This window comes from Callithrix jacchus, chromosome 7 (genome assembly GCF_049354715.1).
Source record: "Callithrix jacchus isolate 240 chromosome 7, calJac240_pri, whole genome shotgun sequence".
Classification (NCBI taxonomy): Eukaryota; Metazoa; Chordata; class Mammalia; order Primates; family Cebidae; genus Callithrix; species Callithrix jacchus.
In genome coordinates this window covers 49,649,922-49,665,250 of record NC_133508.1, presented here as the reverse complement: position 1 = coordinate 49,665,250, position 15,329 = coordinate 49,649,922, and the positions used below count along the sequence as shown (strand labels likewise).

At 54.4% G+C, this 15,329-nt stretch overlaps 1 protein-coding gene across 1 annotated transcript in view; it reads right to left on the bottom strand.

The window, feature by feature from the left end:
- The window catches only part of C7H1orf167 (chromosome 7 C1orf167 homolog), a 21,527-nt gene extending 6,198 nt beyond the window's left edge, over nt 1-15,329 (bottom strand). Inside the window, 11 exon segments of the mRNA XM_078333102.1 lie at nt 508-682; nt 1,583-1,758; nt 4,053-4,218; nt 4,658-4,770; nt 7,322-7,479; nt 8,768-8,966; nt 9,826-9,869; nt 9,995-10,077; nt 10,080-11,204; nt 12,571-12,710; nt 15,276-15,329. Of these exon segments, the coding sequence (XP_078189228.1) occupies nt 508-682; nt 1,583-1,758; nt 4,053-4,218; nt 4,658-4,770; nt 7,322-7,479; nt 8,768-8,966; nt 9,826-9,869; nt 9,995-10,077; nt 10,080-11,204; nt 12,571-12,640 (2,309 nt within the window). The 5' untranslated portion in view covers nt 12,641-12,710; nt 15,276-15,329.

Sequence of the window (15,329 nt, the reverse complement as noted above, 5' to 3'; positions counted from 1 at the left end):
GTTCACTGCCCCTATGGGGACACTGAACATTCACACATTTGTACTAAACTGTGGGAGGAGCCATTCTGTGCCCCTCTGCTTGGTTTTACAGCATGCACTCATGAACCGTGTGTGCGTGTTCCACCAGAACATCTTTAGTTAAGTGAAGATTTCACTCTCTTCTCTTAGAGGTGGTGTACAGCAGAGTTCCCCTTGCTGTAACTCCTCACACCCGGGGTTATGGGCATTCACTCGGGTTCCAGCCACCCCTGTAGAGCTCTGTGTCTGCATCCCAGGCAGCCCCTGCAGCCCTCTGCTCAATTCAGTGTCCCTAGGCCACCTCCCAGGGCCTGGTATTGGCTGGACACCACAGTGTGCCAGGTCCCATGCAGGGCCCCGGGGAGGAGTGGGATGCAGCTCGTGGCCTATAGGACATTCCTCCATTTTCCTCCCGGTGCTGAGCACTGCTCACGTGCCCACCCCACAGCCCCCAGGCCCAACCCAGGTCACAAGCTCAGGGACACCTACTTGGCCCACTGGCACCGGAAAAGCCACCTCTTCCACAGCAGCAGCGCCCAGTGGAGGGCCAGTGTCTGGCAGGCATCCTGCAGGGAGCCTCGGCCCTGCTCCTGCAGCCCCTGGGCCTGACCCACTGAACCCAGGCCACTGGCTCCGGGTCCTGTGCCGTAGAGAGCCTCGCATCCTGAGAAACGGTCAAGAGGCCAGTCAGCTGCCTCCCCCCGGATCTCACTCTACCCACAGCCATTGATAGCTGCTGCCTCAAGCCCCTTTTGGGATCTCTCCCCTCTTGTCCCCTCCACCACCTCCAAGCCCTCCCCTCCAGGTCACCTCAAAGATCCCATCTTCCCTAGTTATTTATTTATTTTGTGTGTGTGTGTGTGTGTGTGTGTGTGAGAGAGAGAGAGAGACGGAGAAGAGAGAGAGTGAGTTTCACGCATGCACTCGAGAGAGAACTCTTGTCACCCAGGCTAGAGTGCAATGGTGTGATCTTGGCTCACTGCAACCTCCACCTCCTGGTTTCAAGCAATTCTCCTGCCTCAGCCTCCTGAGTAGCTGGGATTACAGGTGTGCACCACCATGCCCGGCTAATTTTTGTATTTTTAGGAGAGATGGGGTTTCACCATGTTGGCCAGTCTGGTCTTGAACTCCTGACCTCAGGTGATCCTCCCTCCTCAGCCTCCCAAAGTGCTGGGATTAGAGGCATGAGCCACCACACCTGGCCCCCAGTTGAGTTTTGGGGTGGGGGTTAGGGCTGTGTGTCCCCCACAGGAGCTTCCCAAGAGCAGAGCCCACAATCCCTTTGGGGCAGGATCTGGGGTAGCCAGCACTGGGAGCCTGCAGTGTGAGGAGCAGAACCAAGTCTCTCACCCAGAACAGCCCGCGATGGGACATAGGAATGTGGCCCAGTCGGAGTCTGCCCACTCTGGGACCCCTCCCGCACCCTCCCAGGCCTACAGGCTGCCCTCCTAGAAAGCTCCCAGTTCTACCACCTCCCACAAGAATCCACACATTCAACTGGGGCCCATTGACAAAGGGGCTTAAGTGACACGGTTTGCTGGGGTGGAAACCAACACTAGCTCACCTGCTTTCTGCCGGCAGAGGGACAGCTGGGTCGCCTTTGCCCGATCTGAGACCCTTAGCTGCTTCATCTGCACCCACTGTTCCAGGCATGTCCTCAGGGTCCCGGCCCGGCGGTCAGCCAGGGGGTCTCGGTACCGGGACCCTCTTTGAGCAAACCGCTGCCAGGCCCCAAAGCATCTGGGAGAGCAGAAGGAAAGTGCCCGTGTCAATTGCAAGGACTGATGACTGCAGCTGCCGCTGCCTGCCGTTGCCAGACACGCTACCCAGGCCGTGGGCAAGCCGCTTCATCTCTCCGAGCCTCTGTGGTTTTCTGTTGTTGTGGTTTGTAGTCGGAGTTTCGCTCTTGTCGCCCGACAGCAATACGTGGACTTCACAACAAACTCTAACACGATATATACTTGCAAAACAATTGGAAATGTGAGTATCTATGAATACTGGCCAGATATTCATGAGTGTTAAGGAATGGTTGTTCTTTTTTTTTTTTTTTTTGGTGTGAGAGTGGTATTGTGGTTATGTTTTTATTATTTATTCATTTCTAGCCCCTCCTGATCACTATCCTCCCCTCACACACAGCCTTTCTGGGCTCTGAATCCCAGCAGTGACCATCTTGTGTGGAGGCAGCACCAAGGTCTTGTCACAGGACCTTCTTGCTCCTGACTCCCACTGGGATTTAGAGCAAGCTGCTCCAGCCCTCTGAGCCTCAGTTTCTCTAGTTGTGTAATGAAGCAGAAGCAGGAGGAGATAAGAGCTTGATCCCTGGCTCCTGCCCTTGTTCCTTTATGGTATTTATTCCGTGTCTGCAACATTCCTGCAGGAGCTGGGAGCCAGCGGTGACAGCCAGACAGACATGGTTCCTGCCACCAGGGGAAACGCACTTGGCAGGGAGATGGGCATTCACTCGGGTTCCAGCCACCCCTGTAGAGCTCTATGGCCCCAATGGCCTGCTGCTCAATTCAGTGTCCCTAGGTCACCTCCCAGGGCATGGCATTGGCTGGATACCACAGTGTGCCAGGTCCTGTGCAGGGCCAGGGGGAGGAGTGGGATGCCCGTTCCTTCTGATGGATTCTTACTCTGGAGTGCAGTGGCACGATCTCAGCTCACTGCAACCTCTGCCTCCCGGGTTCAAGCAATTCTCATCTGCTTCTCGAGTAGCTGTGATTATAGGTGTCCACCATCATGCTCAATGAATTTTTGTATTTTTAGTAGACATGGGGTTTCACCATGTTGGCCAGGCTGGTCTCGAACTCCTGACCTCAAGTGATCAACCTGCCTCCACCTCCCAAAGTGTTGGGATTACAGGTGTGAGCCACTGTGCCTGGCCAGTGGTTATGTTTCTAAAGAGTCCTTATCTTTTACAGAGGCATACAAAAATATTTATGGCTTAAATAGTATAATACATGGGATTTGTCTCAAAATAATTTGGAGGGGGCATGTATATGGGGTACACATGAAACAAGCTTCCAGAAAGGTTGATTTTGTTGAAGCTGAGTGATTGTGGTGCCGGGGTTTTAACTGCTCTACTTTTGAGTAAGATAAAAATGCCCCCTGGGCCGGGCACCATGGCTCATGCCTGTAATCCCAGCACTTTGGGAGGCCAAGGCAGGTGGATCACCTGAGGTCAGGAGTTTGAGACCAGCCTGACCAATATGGTGAAACCCCATCTCTACTAAAATTACAAAAATATTAGCCAGGTGTGGTGGCATGCGCCTATAATCTCAGCTACTCAGGAGGCTGAGACAGGAGAATCGCTTGAACCCAGGAGGCAGAGGTTGCAGTGAGCCAAGATCGCACCACTGGACTCCAGCCGGGGAGAGAGCTAGACACTGTCTCAAAAAAAAAAAAAAAAAAAAAGGCCTATAATAAAGAGTTAACCAGTTAACCACCAAGGAGCAAAAAATAAACTCATAGATCTGTGTTCCTTCTCTTCACGACACTTAAGCCAGGTGGTATTGACACACCTGTCTGTTCCCTCACCAGCCACGGTTCCACTGTGATGGTGGGCAGAAGTAGGAGGCTGGGACTAAGCTTTGCTTATAACCAAACCCCAGCCAGTGGGGCGGCCTAGCGCGTTTAAGGCATGCTCAGTCGATGGCTGCTTTCATTTCCTATTTGCATCCTTGCCTCCCAACACTAGAACTCAAGAGCTGACTTAAAGGGAAGTTGGCGCCAGGCATGCTGGCTCACCCCTGTAATCTCAGCACTTTGGGAGGCCAAGGTGGGCAGATCACTGGAGTTCAGGAGTTTGAAACCAGGCTGGACAACATGGTGGAGCCCTGTGTCTACTAAAAATTCAAAAAGTCAGCTGGGCATGGTGGCACGTGCCTATGGTCCCAGCTACTCAGGAGGCTGAGATGGGAGGATCGCTTGAGCCAGGGAGATGGAGGGTGCAGTGAGCCAAGATGGTACCACTGTATTCCAGCCTGGGTGACAGAGTGAGACCCCAGCTCAAAAAAAAAGAAAGGACATCCTACCTGCACAGCCAAGCTCTCTGGTGCTGAGGGCTCAGTGGGGCCCCCCAGGCTGCATCTGCAGCAGTGGAGTGCCAGGCCTGGGGGAAGCTCCCCGTCCTCTGTGTGGCTGTGTGATCCTCCCTCTCCTGCCTGGCCCGTTCCTTCTGTTGGCACCACAAGAAGAAGTCTAAGGAGAGAGAGAGGAGGAGAGAAAAGAGTAAGCAGATGGGAGGATCTGAGCCAGGAGGGACCCCTGACACCTGGGGTGCTTGTCACCACCATCTCTGAGTAAAGTGATGTCTAGTTCCAATACTCTAGCCTCTGGCGTGGGTCTGCATCAGCCCATCAGCCCATGAGTGCAGGCTGTGCTCCTCTCATGCTGTGTGTCCTCAAACTAGTCGCTTAACTTCTCTGTACCTCAGTTCTCCATCCATAAAATGGGCACAATTCCTCTTGGGGAGTCACTGGGAGGCTCAAATGGGATTGTCTTTGGGAGGGTGCCAAAGCAGATGTACAATAGATGTTCATTCACCCAGGGGTCCCCCACCCCAGCCCGTCCAGTGTGGAGCGCAGGCCCTGGGTGGCCAGGCTCTGTCTCCCCACTTTCCCAGCACCCCACATCTCACCAGCCAGTTGCAGGGCCTGCAGGATCTGGGCTCTCTCCTCTCTGCCGTCTGTTCTCTGTCCAGGATTAGACAGAAGCCACCGAGCTCTCTTCTTCTCCTTCAGACTTCCTGGACTAAAAGCGAAGTTGCCCAGAGAGAAGCTGATGACCCGGGAGGGAGGCACACAGTCCCAGCCTGTCCACCCCACCCCAGCCAGGTGTGCTCTGGCTGAGGGAGCAGGGGATGCTGAGTCCCCTACTCTCTTCTGGACAGTTCATTTTATGCCTGATTTAAAAGCTATTGCTGGGGGCAGGTTCTGCTCTTGATTTATTCTCTTCAATACGGTTTGGATTTCTTCTTAACAACAAACATGTATTAAATATCATTTAAATAATTCTTTAAATACATTTGTTCAATTTAAAAATAAGAACATGGCCAGGCGTGGTGGCTCATACCTGAAATCCCAGGACTTTAGGAGGCTGAGGCAGGCAGATCACTTAAAGCCAGGAGTTTGAGACCAGCATGGTCAACACAGCAAATCTACCAAACATACATACACACACACACACACACACACACACACACACAATCAGCCAGTGCGGTGGCACACACACACACACACACAATCAGCCAGTGCGGTGGCACACACACACACACAATCAGCCAGTGCGGTGGCACACACACACACACACAATCAGCCAGTGCGGTGGCACACACACACACAATCAGCCAGTGCAGTGACACACACACACACACACACACACAATCAGCCAGTGCGGTGGCACACACACACACACACACACAATCAGCCAGTGCGGTGGCGCGCGCACACACACACACACACACAATCAGCCAGTGCGGTGGCACACACACACACACACACACAATCAGCCAGTGCGGTGGCACACACACACACACACAATCAGCCAGTGCGGTGGCACACACACACACACACAATCAGCCAGTGCGGTGGCACACACACACACAATCAGCCAGTGCAGTGGCACACACACACACACACACACACAATCAGCCAGTGCGGTGGCACACACACACACACACAATCAGCCAGTGCGGTGGCACACACACACACAATCAGCCAGTGCAGTGGCACACACACACACACACACAATCAGCCAGTGCGGTGGCACACACACACACACACAATCAGCCAGTGCGGTGGCACACACACACACAATCAGCCAGTGCAGTGGCACACACACACACACACACACACAATCAGCCAGTGCGGTGGCACACACACACACACACACACAATCAGCCAGTGCGGTGGCGCGCGCACACACACACACACACACAATCAGCCAGTGCGGTGGCACACACACACACACACACACAATCAGCCAGTGCGGTGGCACACACACACACACACAATCAGCCAGTGCGGTGGCACACACACACACAATCAGCCAGTGCAGTGGCACACACACACACACACACACACACAATCAGCCAGTGCGGTGGCACACACACACACACACACACAATCAGCCAGTGCGGTGGCGCGCGCACACACACACACACACACAATCAGCCAGTGCGGTGGCACACACTTGAAGTCCCAACTACTTGGGAGGCTGAGGCATGAGAATTGCTTGAACCTAGGAGGCAGAGGTTGCATTGAGCAGAGATCACACTCTGTACTCCAGCCTGGGTGACAGAGTGAGGCTCTGTTTCGAAAGAAAACAAAAACAAAAACAAATGTAGTAGAAAATTGGAGAAATAAAGAAAAAAATAGCCAGAGGCCGGGCGCAGTGGCTCACCCCTGTAATCCCAGCACTTTGGGAGGCTGAGGTGGGCAGATCACTTGAGGCCCAGAGTTCAAGATCAGCCTACGCAACATGGTGAAACCCCATCTCTATTAAAAATACAAAAAAGTCAGCCGGGTGGGGTGGCGTGAGCCTGTAATACCAGCTACTTGGGAGGCTGAGGCAGGAGAATCGCTTGAACCTGGGAGGCAGAGGTTGCAGTGAGTCAAGATAACGCCACTGCACTCCAGCCTGGGCAACAGAGCGAGACTCCGCCTCAAAAAGTAATCATAATAAGTAAAATAAAATTTAAAAAGTCTTTCTAAACATCATATTGGATGGCTTAAACCATCATTTACTCACTTACCACTGGGCATTTAGGCTGCTTTTCAGTTTGCTTTTTTGAGACAGAGTCTTGCTGTGTTGCCTAGGCTGGAGTGCAGTGGCATGATCATAGTTCACTGCAGCCTTGATTTCCTGGGCTCAAGCGATCCTCCCGCCTCAGTCTCTAGAGTGGCTGGGACTACAAGCATGCCCCCACACCTGGCTAAATGTTTACTTTTTTTTCTCTAGAGATGGGGTCTCGATATGTTGCCCAGGCTGGTGTCTAACTCCTGGCCTCAAGTGATACGTCTGCCTCGGTCTCCCAAAGTGTTGGGGTTACAGGCGTGAACCACCATGCCCGGCTGTTTTGAAGTTTTTACAATTATACTCTTTTTTTCTTTTTTCAGGTATTAGGCAACGAAGATCAGGTAGTTTTTACAATGATAAACGATGCCATGATGGACATCTTTTTTCCATACATCTTTGCCCACATTTGCTTATTTCATTTCCATTCTTTTTGGGGATGAGAAGTAGGGGTGGCAAGACAGAAAGTGAGGGGAGGGAGGCCACCAGCTGCCCCGGCCACATGGACCAAATGGTGTGTTCCAGCCTGCTTCTCTGGGCGGGGTTTGCCACTGTGCTTCTTCCCAAGGATGGGCCTTGGCCCTGGGCTCTCCTGGAAGGCGGGGACCCTGACCCATCCCGTGTGTGGGGCTGTCCTTGTTTCTGCTGCAGAGCCAGGTTTCTCCACTGGGTCAAGAGAGAAGGAGAAAGGAGATGTTGGCCTTGACTCTTCCTCCCAAGGGAGCACTAGGCAGGGACACACCTATCAGACTCCACAGCCTGTGGTCTTAACTATAACTCTGCCTAGTCATTCCTTCTTTGAGAATGAAGGAATGAATGAATGAACAAATAGAGAGAGGTGCGTCCCAAGAGGCGACGCCTTCCTTAGAAGACGAAAGCTGGGGCCAGGTGCAGTGGCTCATGCCTGTAATCGCAGGGCTTTGGGAGCCTGAGGCAGGCAGATCTTGAGGTCAAGAGATTGATACCAGCCGGGCACCATGGCTCATGCCTATAATCCTAGCACTTTGGGAGACCAAGGTGGGAGGATCATGAGGTCAAGAGATTGAGACCATCCTGGTCAACATAGTGAAACTCTGTCTCTACTAAAAAATACAAAAATTAGCTGGGCATGATGACACATGCCTGTAGTCCCAGCTACTCAGGAGGCTGAGGCAAGAGAATCACTTCAACCTGGGAGGCAGAGATTGCAGTGACTGAGATCACGCCACTGCACTCCAGCCTGGTGACAGAGCAAGATTCCATCTCAAAAAAAAAAAGAGATCAAGACCATCCTGGCCAACATGGTGAAACCCCATCTCTAGTAAAAACACAAAAATTAGCTGGGCGTGGTGGCGCGTGCCTGTAGTCCCAGCTACTCGGGAGGCTAAGGCAGGAGAATCTCTTGAACAACCTCCAGGATGTAGAGGTTGCAGTGAGCTGGGATCATGCCACTGCACCCCAGCCTGGCGACAGAGCAAGACTCTGTCTTAAACAAACAAAACACGAAAGCTGGGACTGGATCCTCTCAGAGTACCCCTTTCCCAAGGAGGGAAGGACACAGATGTTCCCTCCCAACCCTGGCTGGCAAACCACCAATTAAAAATAGCAACCATTTATCTAGTAGCTTGCTATGTGCTAAGCAGAGTTCTGAATCGCTTACTAATTTAATCTCACTGTAACCCTGAGAGAGGTATGTACTACTATCATCATAATCCCATTTTAGAGATAAAGAGACAGGGGCACAGAGAGGTTAGGTAACTTGCCCAAAGTCACACAGCTAGAAAGTAGTACAGGGGGCAGGATTTGAACTCAGGCAGAGCTGAGTCAGGCGTGCTGACTCATAACTACACGCTCTACTGCTGATCGTTGCATGAGGTGCAACCTATGCCCAGTGGGTGCCCTCTCTGTGACTGAGCGTCCTCCCTAGACACCAGTGCTTCATACCTCCCCCTGGCCCAACCTGGAGACCCCTGACATCTTGGAAGCTCCTGCCAAGCAGGGCCTTTGTGTATCACCCCCAAGCTGCCTCCAGCTGAGCCTCCCGGAGCCACAGGGCCTGAAGGCCCTTTTGCAACAGCTGCTGGTAGCCCAGTGCCACTGCCGCCGCCACTGCCACCGGCTGCATTTTCACCAAGTGCCTCCAGGCTTGAAAATATCTGGACAGCAGCTGCCAGCTGGGGACAGACCAGGGCTGATCAGGGGTGGACTGCCCTCCTGTCCCCAGGGAGTGCCTAGCGGCTGGGTACCCTTCGAGATGTCTTTCCAGGAATCAGTAGGGTGATAACCCTCAACAGGAGCCTCACACTGCCGACTGGGAGAACTTCCCTAGTATTGATGGATGGACCTGGAAATCCCACACAAACAAGGCCCTGGGGGTGGAAGAAGGCCTTCTTTATTTCTTTTGAATTAATGTATACATTTTTTGAGACAGGAGCTTGCTCTGTCACCCAGGTTGGAGTGCACTGGCTTGATAATGGCTCACTCCTGGGCTCAGGTGATCCTCCCACCTCAGCCTCCCGAGTAGCTGAGACTACAGACGTGTACCACCACACCCAGCTAATTTTTGTACCGTGTTTGTAGAGACAGGCTTTTGCCACCTTGCTCAGACTGGTCCTGAGCTCCCGAGCTCAAGCAGTCTGCCTGCCTCAGTCTCCCAGTGTTGCGATTACAGGCACGAGCCACCGCATCCGGCCAGAGGCTGCCCTCTTTGCCAAAAACTCAGGGTGGCCTCAGACGTTCAGGACACTCAGTGCTCCAAACCCACAGGCATCAGTCCCCTCATTCTTGTGCGTGGGCCCAGGAGGCTCCCTTCGTTCCCCAGCAGGGACAGGTAAGAAGTTCCCTTTCCTTGACCTCTGCCTCGTCTCCAGCAGGCCCCTGTCTCCGTTTGCTCAGGCAAATGGGAGCGGGGAGTCCTGGCTTCATCTCTATCAGGCCCTTGTCTCTGTTCACTCAGGCAAATGGGAGCAGGAGTCCTGAGCATGTGTGCCCCAACTCTAACCCCTATCCCTACCCAGTCATGCATGGCCTCACCAGGTTGCCTTGGACTCCGGGGCCAAGATATTTTGTGCCTTGTTCTGGGAAAGCAAGAGTAAGCAACACAGTTCTCAGCCCAAGGAGCAGGCGGGTCATGGCACCCCCTGCCAAGCCTCCCAGTCCTGGAGCAACACCCCCTCCCCCACCCACCTCCAGCCTCCTTTACCTGTGAGGCACTGCTCACTGGGGCTGTGTCTGGCAGATGTGAAGCCGTCCTCGCCTCCTCCCTGCGGACCTGCTCCCTCGGGCCCCCTCCTCTCCTTTCTGCTTGGGTGGGACTCCCCAGGCTGTGTTGGAGAAGGCTGAGGAACAGGGGCCGGCCTCCCTGCTCCCCACTCCTCAACCCCTCTGTTCCCTGTCACGTGGAGACCCAGGGGAATAGCTGTCTCCTGACCCTAGGGGATGGGCGGGAGGGAGCCCCTGTTCAGGATTAAGGAAATCCCCAGTCAATGTCCCCACAGTGGTCTCAAGTGACATTAGCTTACTTTGAGCCCAAGAGTCTGAGGGAGCAGCCAGAGTCTGCAGGAAAGCTGCAGTTTCCCTGTGGCCTCTGAGTTGTCTTCTCTCATCCCAGGAAGTAAGGACAGGCTGGCCGGGCTGAGGGTGGGTGGAGAGTGGCTGGCTGTCGCTGGTCCACAGGTCCTGCTGCACAGCACCGGGGGGTTCCTGGGATGCCTGGCAGCTGAGTTGGGCTGCCTCCGGCGCCAGGCGATGTACAGAGGCCAGAAGCTGGTGGACAGCAGCATGGGACTGGGCCCGAGCCGGGTTCTGACTGGGGTCAGCCAGGTCCTCCAGGGTGAGAGGTTCCCCCACCAGCCTGGACGTCCAGCTCCCCAGGTCACCCCAGGATCTGAGGCCTGGCCATGGGTGCCCATCGAGAGGGGCAAAGGCTGCAGCGGGCCTGAAGTCCCGGCTAGGGGTGCCTGGGGCTGGCAGTCTGGACTGCCTCCGATAGGGGGATGGGCAAGCCAATGCCCCTTGGGAGAGGAGATATCTCTGGAGCAGCTCATGGGGCCTAAAGCTCCCCACCGGCTCTGGGCAGAGGAGGGGGCTGCTGGTCTCACTTATGCTCAGGTTGCTCTGCTGGATGGCAAATTTTTGGGCCTTCCCTTGGCACCTCCTGGTCGGGGGCTGCAGGTTGCTCTGTTGCCAGAAGCTTGAATTGACTAGTCGGCCAGTCGTGTCCTTCAGGGCTAGGCCCAGACAGGGGCCAGAGCTGGCCAGGTTGGTCTGGACTCGGCAGGGCTCCTGGTCTAGCACTGCCCCTGGGGAGGGTGTGGCAGCAGGCTCTCCCCTCTCCACCTGGCACCTGGGCACCCACCGGTCATGGCTACTGCTCAGGCCAATGCCCAGGCTCCTCCAGAATCTCCGTTGCTCTAAAGAGAGGAGAGACAGTCAGCTGGGCGTGGTGGCTCACGGCCTGTAATCCCAGCACTTTAGGAGGCTGAGGAGGGCAGATCACAAGATCAGGAGTTCAAGACCAGGCTGGCCAATATGGTGAAACCCCATCTCTACTAAAAATACAAAAATTAGCCAGGTGTGGTGGTGCGCGCCTATAGTACCAACTACTCAGGAGGCTGAGGCAGGAGAATTGCTTGAACCCGGGAGCTAGAGGTTGCAGTGAGCCAAGATTGAGCCACAGTGAGACTCCATCTCAATTAAAAAAAAGAGGAGGGACAGTCATGGCCTGGGGGAGAACTTGGATGGGCTGGCACTCAGGGGACAGGTGGAGCCGTCCAGGTCTTGGATCAAGGGAGGGGACAGGGCCCAGCAGCGGGAGGGAGCTAAGATTTCCGGGGTCTGCTGCCAGCTCTGCCTCCCTGGGTGAAGCAATGGGCAGACCCTGGGGGTCTTGGAGCCGGACAGAGGGAAGCAGAGAGACATGTAGGAGGCTGTTGAGGGGGTCCCAAGAGAGAGATGATGGCGGCTGGGATCAGACTAGCAGGTGGGTAGAGAGAAGATTCAGATAAGCTTCAGAGGTGGAGCCAACGGGCTTGGAAATCGGTAAAGGGGAAAAAAAAGAATCAAGGGGGACTACTTGATTTCTGGGAGCAAAGAGGTGGCAGGGGCAGCGGGCTGGGATGAAAGCGAGACCCCATAGAGCAATGGCTAAAGGTGAGCTGCTCTGGGAACATGGAGGGGGGCTTTGAAGCCCCTCCCCAGCCCTCACACCCACTTCACAGCCACAGAGTCCTCGTGGGGATGGAAGAGGTGCTGGGAGGCTCTGGGCTCAGGGCCTGGCAGGTTGAGTGGGCCATAAAAGTTGCTGCCTTTGTGGATAGGAACTAAAGCTCAGAGAGGTTAAGCAACTTGCCCCAGGGTCACACAGCTGGAACACAAAGAAACTGGGATGTTAATTCAAGAATCTGCATTTGTTCTTGGGCTGTTCCCCTTGTTGGCTGGCCCAGCTCTGTGGCTTCCTTAAAGCTCAGTAGCCTGAGTAGGGACGTTCCCCAGCCCCCCACCCCTGGCACAGACTGACCTGTGGGGACCCCGTCTTAGCTGGGGTACCAGCCAGGCCTACTTCTGTTCCTCTCTCTTCCTAATCTCACTCTCCCAAGAACCCCCCTCCTTTGGCCCCAGGCTGGGAAGACTCTGTCCTTTGCCCAGTCGACCATGGATGGCTGATCTCTGGAACTAGCCAGGCCTTAGGCTTGCCTGCCTGGGAGGGGGGCTCTGGGTGGATATCTAAAGGGGGCCCTGCTCCTGTAAGCACCCGTTCAGGCCCACCAAGCCTCTTGCCTGGCTTCAGAGGCACTGCAGGCTTTGGGGACACATTCTCCTTGTGGCTGGCATCAGACCTTAGCTCCATGGGCTCGGGTACAGGGGCGTCCTGGGTCCACCCCACAGTCAGTGGCCTGGTCCGTGTGATCAGATGGGCCCTGCGGGGAGAGGACAGGTTGACCTGGCTCTCATTCAGCCCCACCCCATTCTCATCCTTACCCCCTCCCTTTAGCAGCACTCCTGGCTGCCCTGACCTGGTCCCAGCTGCCCAGGGCCTGTTCCTCACTGCTCTGGTCTCTCAGGGTCTCCTCTCCCTGCCCTACCCATCGGTCTCCCTTTCCATGGTAAGTGACCAGGTCAAATGCTGCCTAATCCTGTCCCCCAGACCTCTTGGCTGATCTGCATACAGGTCTGACCATGCAGGTCCAGTGACCTCCTCCAAGCCTACCCGATGTCTAACAGGCAGTTCAGTGTTAATGTGTCCAAAACTGTTGGGAGGCTGAGGCACGTGGATCACGTGGTCAGGAGTTTGAGACCAGCCTGACCAACATGATGAAACCCCATCTCTACTAAAAATACAAAAATTAGCCAGGTGTGGTGATGTGTGCCTATAATCCTAGCTACTCAGGAGGCTGAGGCAGAATTGCTTGAACCAGGGAGGCGGAGGTTGCAGTGAGCCAAAATCGCACCAATGCACTCTAGCCTGGGCAACAGAGCAAGACTCTGTCTAAAAAAAAAAAAAAAAGTCAAAAACTGAACTCTAGCCATCCTCAAAACCAGCTCTCCCCCATCAGTGCCCTCCTTGTCCACAGATGGCAGCTCCAGCCTTCTGATGGCTCAAACAAAAATCCTGGAGCCACCCCCAACTCCCCTTCTCCCTCACACCAGTGGCTGCTCTGATAGGCTCTGCCTCCCAAACACATCCAGGATCTGACCCTGGTGCACTGGGCCAAGTGGCCCTCACCTGCCACCTCCCAACTAGTAACTCTTATTCTGCCCTCGTCCTCACGCCCGAGAGCTTCCTCCTCACGCAGCAGCAGGGTGATCCTGTGAACACTTAAATCAGATCATGCCCTGCCTCAACTCAAATGCCACAAAGGCTCTCCAGCCCACTCAGTGCTCCTGTAAGCCTTCAAGGCATAGGTCAGGGGCTAGCAAACTACTGCCTGGGCCAGTGGTCCCTTATGTGAATAAAGTTATATTGGAACAAAGCCCATTTGTTTACAGACTGTCTGCTTTCCAGCTGCAAGATACCTTAGGCTGCAAAACGGTTTTTTTTTTTTTTTTTTTGAGATGGGGTCTTAGGCTGCAAAATGGTTTTGTTTTGTTTTGTTTTTTTTTTGAGATGGAGTCTCACTCTGTTGCCCAGGCTGGAGTGCAGTAGCACAATCTTGGCTTACTGCAACCTCCGCCTTCCGGGTTCAAGTGATTCTCCTGCTTCAGCCTCCTGAGTAGCTGGGATTACAGGCACATGTCACCATGCCTGGCTAATTTTTGTATTTTTAGTAAAGACAGAGTTTCACCATGTTGGTCAGGCTGCTCTTGAACTCTTGACCTTGTGATCTGCCCACCTTGGCTTCCCAAAGTGCTGGGATTACAGGTGTGAGCCACCACGCCTGGCTAAAACCGTTTTTGTTTTTTTTGAGATGGAGTGTCACTTTGTCACCCAGCCTCGTACAACGGCGTGATCCCGGCTCACTGCAACCTCCACCTGCCTCCCTGGGCTCAAGGGATCCTCCTGCCTCAGCCTCTAAGAAACTGGGACCACAGGCGCATGCCACAACACCCGGCTAATTTTTGCATTTTTTGGTAGAGATGGCATTTCACGATGATGGCCAGGCTGGTCTTGACCCACCTGCCTCAGCCTCTGAAAGTGCTGGGATTACAGGCGTGAGCCACCACACTTAACCCTGCAAAGTCTTTAAAATCTGGCTCCCAGTTACTTTACAATCCTCCCCACTGTCCACACACACCAGCCCCCTGGCTGCTCCTCCAAACACCACACATGCCCTCACCTGTGCTGCTGCTCCCTCTGCCTTCAAGTTCTGCCTCCCATATCACAGTGAGCCCTCCCTACCCACTCTCTCTCTAACTGCAGCACCCTGGCCTCTCCTCACTCTCTTGCCCTGCACTTGTGGCCACCTAATAGTGAAGAAATTGGTGTATTTCTCCCTCCAGTGGCCTAGGAGCCACATGAGGACAGGCTGGTTTTGTTTCTGTTTTTTTCCCTGCTGGATTTGCAGCCCATAGAACAATGCCTGACACCCAGCAGGGGCTTGGAAACATGCACTGAATAAATGACAGCTAGGCACTGTGCAGCCTTCAACAGGCGTCCTGATGTTTAATCTGCACAGCAGCCCTAGGATTTAAGTTCCCTGTTTTAGAGATGAGGACACGAGATTATAAGGGCTGTCTGCTCCCACCCCCAAGGCCTCAGAGGGGCCACCCCAGGGCTGGCTCCACAGCGCCGGCTCCTAACCAGGACCACCACACCATCACCTCTTGCCCAAGTGAACTTGAGGCCGCTTAAGCCACAGGAGCCCTTCCTACACCCTCGCCCCTCACGTCGGGGCTTTTCTGTCCATTTCTCTGCTCCCTGTCCCCATCCCTCCGACTTCCCCCTCGCACTCCACCCCCACCCCATCCACTTAAGGACGCTCACAACCTCCCTCCTTTTCCCACCAAAAGACCCTGAGGTCAGTTTCCTGCCCTCCTGGACCTGCCCTGAGTGCGTGGGTCCTCCTCGGGTCCTCCTTCACCCAGTCGGATTTGAATCT